At 32.2% G+C, this 5,012-nt stretch overlaps 1 protein-coding gene across 1 annotated transcript; it reads right to left on the bottom strand.

The window, feature by feature from the left end:
• Window positions 1-1,983: 1,983 nt before the first annotated feature.
• Window positions 1,984-2,974, bottom strand: LOC131604047 (glyoxylase I 4-like). Its single transcript, XM_058876540.1, has 3 exons — window positions 2,708-2,974; window positions 2,514-2,619; window positions 1,984-2,423 (listed from the first exon to the last, which is right to left on the bottom strand). Exons 1-3 carry the CDS (start codon window positions 2,848-2,850, stop codon window positions 2,166-2,168), a joined length of 507 nt encoding a protein of 168 aa, XP_058732523.1. The 5' UTR covers window positions 2,851-2,974; the 3' UTR covers window positions 1,984-2,165.
• Window positions 2,975-5,012: the final 2,038 nt, after the last annotated feature.

Here is a 5,012-nt window from a genome sequence, read left to right as displayed (position 1 = left end):
TCTCTCCTTTTTTGTTATAAACTCTTCACTCTCCAAAAGAAATGATTTTACAACAAGGTCACATATTCCCCTATTCCGAACACGTTTTTATGGCTCATGCATAATGTTTAATGTCTGATTTGCCCTTTAACTAAGTGGTAATTACCAAGATGCCACTTAATTAGATTGTAACTAATCCATTTACTCCCTTATGATCATACTTAGTATATAGATATACATGTTACTCTTTCAATTGGAATAAGACCAATGTGTTCTCAAATTACCATTTAACCAATTAAATGATAATTATCTGGTGTCGGAGAGTCGGGGTATTAAATTAAACATTTTTCTCAAAAGATTAGACATGAGTCATCTTCATAGTCGAGATGTAATTCTCATATCTCCATAGTACTGATTTGAAAAATGTTTTTTTTTCTCTTGAGAGTTAGTGACATGCTTGTTAATCTCCATTCAAGCTGAAGCAATTTCTCATGATGATGCAAAAGTCCATTGTCTCATGCTTATGGGTGATTAGTTAAATTTCTCTCTTAAAAATAACGTGTCTTTTTATTCAAAATCAATCAACAAACCTATGTAGTTTCTTTATAAGCAAAACTACAAATACTCTGACTTCCCTATTGCACAGAAGAGATATGTAGACACAAGATGTGACTTATTGCCGAGCACAATAAAAAATGTTCTTTTCTCATCCCATCAATCTTTTTACACACATCTCTTTTATTTTAATACACAGATTTAAAAATGTTCTTATGAAATACCATGAATGTGAGGGGTGTTAATACTTTTTTACGACCCTTCTCTCTTTATTTTATTGATTTGTTTTTAAAATTTTAGTGAGTTATATTCGTTCTTTTCTTATTTTTTTGAAAATAATAAAATTCGATAACGACTCTTATTTTTCTGAACTAAGTTAATCAATAACTTAATTTCATGTTCCTTCCGCGACACCAGATGAAAACAAAGAATAAGGCATGTTTTGACTTCCTGCCAACTTTCCATTATAAATCTTCTAAACTATATAAAACTCTACACGAGTCAAATTCAAATATTCAGTTGACTCTTCCACTCAATATTTCTTTTCTCACTCAATATTTCTTTTTTAATTTAATGGCTTATAAATATTTTAATATATGCAACTTAGATTGCAAATTAGTTTTCAAGAATGGCTCTCATGCTTATTTATTTCACATATTGAAGAGTTTTTTAAATTAAAATGGACGGACATAAAATTATGAAAATCAACCACGTGTAACATCGCAAGGAAAAAAGAGAAATAAATAAAAAGTAAAAATATTGATATTTGTTAAAAATTTAATTTCGTATTTAATTTTGTTATAGTTGTGTCCATATAAGAATTTTCCAGAATTTGTCATGAATTCCAATATTACTCATAAATCAGCTTTTATACCATCTTAGTCAGCATTTTCTACCAATCACGCTCCATTTAATTAAAATTAAAATTAAATCAACCGTTTTATAGTTGAGGTACCGTTGATACATTTCATCAAAATTAAAATTAAATCAACCGTTTTATAGTTGAGGTACCGTTGATACATTTCATCAAAATTAAAATTAAATCAACCGTTTTATAGTTGAGGTACCGTTGATACATTTCATTAAAATTAAAATTAAATCAACCGTTTTATAGTTGAGGTACCGTTGATACATTTCATTAAAATTAAAATTAAATCAACCGTTTTATAGTTGAGGTACCGTTGATACATTTCATTAAAATTAAAATTAAATCAACCGTTTTATAGTTGAGGTACCGTTGATACATTTCATTAAAATTAAAATTAAAATTAAATCAACCGTTTTATAGTTGAGGTACCGTTGATACATTTCATTAAAATTAAAATTAAATCAACCGTTTTATAATTGAGATATCGTTGATACATTTCATTAAAATTAAAATTAAATCAACCGTTTTATAGTTGAGGTACCGTTGATACATTTCTTGAAAGAAAAAAAAAACATATAGGATTACCTTTCAATTCAAATACATTACCATACATGTAAGGTCAAAATCAATTCTACACAAAGTTAGAACAAAAAAAATACACTGATTCTACATTCATAATTACAATACAAAGTTATTATGGTAAACTAATTACATACAAAAACACTCATGGAGATTGAGAGAGACCACACTTGTTAATCAAATACTACATAGGGATCATTTGTTGAATCTGCTGCTGCTGCCGATTTGGAACATTGCAGTTGAAGCGCGAACAAGACCATGCTTTGTTCTCTGGTAAAGGCACAACAGGAATATTATCACAGTTACATATTTCAATCATGGAGCCATCTGGATCGTGGAAGAATAACTGATCAACGTATATTCCATTTTCCTCCACTCTGTTCTTCACATACTCTATCTTCATCTCTTGCAGTTTTTTCTCCACTGCACCCATACTCTCACACTACAACAATAATTCACATTATAATAAGTAAAATATAGCTTCTAATTTAAAGTTGTAATTATATACTGAAATATAGAGAGAGATATATACTTGGAAAGATATGTGGTTGTCCTTTGGATTTATGTGTGAATTCTTGGTCATGCTTTCTGGATCATCTGATTGGAGAAGGTGTATACCAATGCCATAGTTAAACAACCTGATTAATCAAACCAAAATGTGATTAGTATTATATGAAATAATATTTAGAATAATGTGTACTAATTACTAAAATCATATATACATACCATGCACCATTGAAGTTTAAGGAGGTAGGTCTCTTGATAGGAACGAAGCCAAGAACGTTGACGTAAAAATCAACTGATTTTTCTAGTGATTTACACACCAAGGAGATGTGATTCAGTGATTTGAGCTGTAGAGGGTTTCCCATTGAAATTAATCAGAAAGAACAACGTTGTAGAAGAAGAAGAAGAAAAAATCTAAGTGAATGTAATGTCGGTTGTTGGAGTTTATGAGTATCGAGAGAGTTGTTAATATTGGAATGGAATAATTGGATAGAGAATGGAATGTACTATTTATAGGCAGTTGTTTTTGGTAAGAGTATGAAAGTTTCTTTTGGCATGTTTTGGAAGTCTCATGTTTGTGTTTAGGATTTGGTTGTTGTTACACGTAGATGTCGTGTTGGTGAATCAGGACGCGACATGCAATGCTTATCTAGCTTCATGACACGTAAGTCTGTGCCTGTCTGGTTTTAGTAGATGAGAAAAAGGAAATGTGTGTCTTTGGTGACGGATCAAAAATAGAGATAAGGATGAATCCTGCAATTGAGAAGGAAAACATGTGCAGAGAAAAGCTACCAATTGCGAATTTTCCGTGACTTAGGTGTATTATACTAACGTTTATCCTTCTTCAATGCTAATAGTATACATTTATTATTATTATTATTATTATTATTATTATTATTATTATTATTATTATTATTATTATTATTATTATTATATACTTCGGCATACCAAAATATATTAAATTGGAAATCCCTAACAATGTCATATCGGTATTTGAAGCCCGAAAACCCCCTACAATGAATTGTGTGTGTCCCAAATGTATCAAAGCACATATTGCGACAAACAAGACAAACCTCATCAAAATAAAATAAGGGAATCGTAAGACGGTATCTAAAAATGGTACGATACTCTACCTGTGACATGTGTTTCCCTAGTCCATCAATAAGAATAGCAAGGAGAAAATCATGGGCATGTGCGGTTTGGAAACAACGAAAAATTGCTTCTTATCTTGTGGTCATATCAAACTTTACCTTCATTTCCTAAACACTTTTACTAAAAAGGGAACTTGTCAAAACTTGTTGTGTTTTAGGAAGGATAATGTTTTTGATAATAAAATTGTTGAGGTCAAAATTTGGAATAACAACAGTAAGATGATCTAAAGCTTTGTCAAAATCAAAGTGCATGTCATATATTCCATTATCTCTGAGTATATGATCTTGTAACATCTAATATTGGTCCCTAAAAGCCACAAAAGCATGTGAGACATTCTCTAGTTCCAAGTACGACCCTAATCCCCTAAGCTAATGGTTGAAGAAGCTAGGGGTGGAAATAGGCTGGGCCGAGCTAGGCTTTGCCAAGCCTAGGCCTGGCCTGCCAAAAAAAATCGAAGCCTAAGTCTGGCCTGTGGCCTGTCGTAGGCTTATTTTTAGGCCTGAGCCTGGCCTTTTCGAATGCCTGGTTAGCCTATTAGCCTATATAAAAGACTATTTGTTTTGACATACTGTGGACCGTCCTTTCGGGCCATACCCCTCCGTGGTGTGGGATACGTGAACTGACTCCTTTTTGTCGATCGGACGCTTTCGCGTCACTTTTGAAAAAGTTTACAGAGTCGCCACCGACCTTTTATTTTATCCAATGAAGGAAAGGTTTATAAAAGACACAGAAAAAAGACCTTTGAGAGATTCTGGGTAAGGGGGTAGGTTATACAAAGGGAAGGTGTTAGCACCCTTTGTATCCATGGTTATCCATGGGCTCTTTAGTTTGCTTAGCTCATTTGCTTTACTTTTCAATTGATTCGGAATGCTTTACCTGTGTTTTTGAAATACCTTTGCAAATAGAATTTGTAATGATCCTTGTGCGGATATATACAAATGCTTGTTTATCTTTCGAAAGATGTTTTGAAAAGATCGTTAATTTTGTAATGATCCGTGTTTGGATGTATACAAAATATTGTCTTTTGGAAAATTTGTTTTGAAAAACAACAGTGTATGAGAATTTTGTTTGTTTTGATTTTGAGCAAGCAAACTAGGAGGTCTACCCTGAGTTAGGAGGTCTTTATCCTTGTTCCCTTTAAAAATCTATCCATTCGTCGGATATAAACAAAAGGTTCGATTTTGTACTCGAAACAGTAGAAATGTAACTTTGATTTTGAAAAGAGTGAAAAGGGGTTACCCTAGGAGGTGCAAATGTGATTGTGATTGAATTCAGATATTTATCTTTGAAGTTAGTGATCTGACGGTTCAGTTTTATCTTTGACATACACGCAGTTTATATGGGTGCTGGAAATTAAAATGCGGAAATGTAAAGT

Source organism: Vicia villosa, linkage group LG1, assembly GCF_029867415.1.
Source record: "Vicia villosa cultivar HV-30 ecotype Madison, WI linkage group LG1, Vvil1.0, whole genome shotgun sequence".
NCBI lineage: Eukaryota > Viridiplantae > Streptophyta > Magnoliopsida > Fabales > Fabaceae > Vicia > Vicia villosa.
This window is presented reverse-complemented; position numbering and strand designations above follow the sequence as displayed.

Bases quoted from the DNA above. Each gene is read 5' to 3' on its own strand.
- LOC131604047 (XM_058876540.1), bottom strand. From the start codon at position 2,850: ATGGGAAACCCTCTACAGCTCAAATCACTGAATCACATCTCCTTGGTG. The intron at 2,620-2,707 runs GTATGTATATAT...TTGATTAATCAG, and splicing joins TTAAACTTCAATGGTGCATG to GTTGTTTAACTATGGCATTG. The intron at 2,424-2,513 runs GTATATATCTCT...TTATTGTTGTAG, and splicing joins ACAACCACATATCTTTCCAA to TGTGAGAGTATGGGTGCAGT.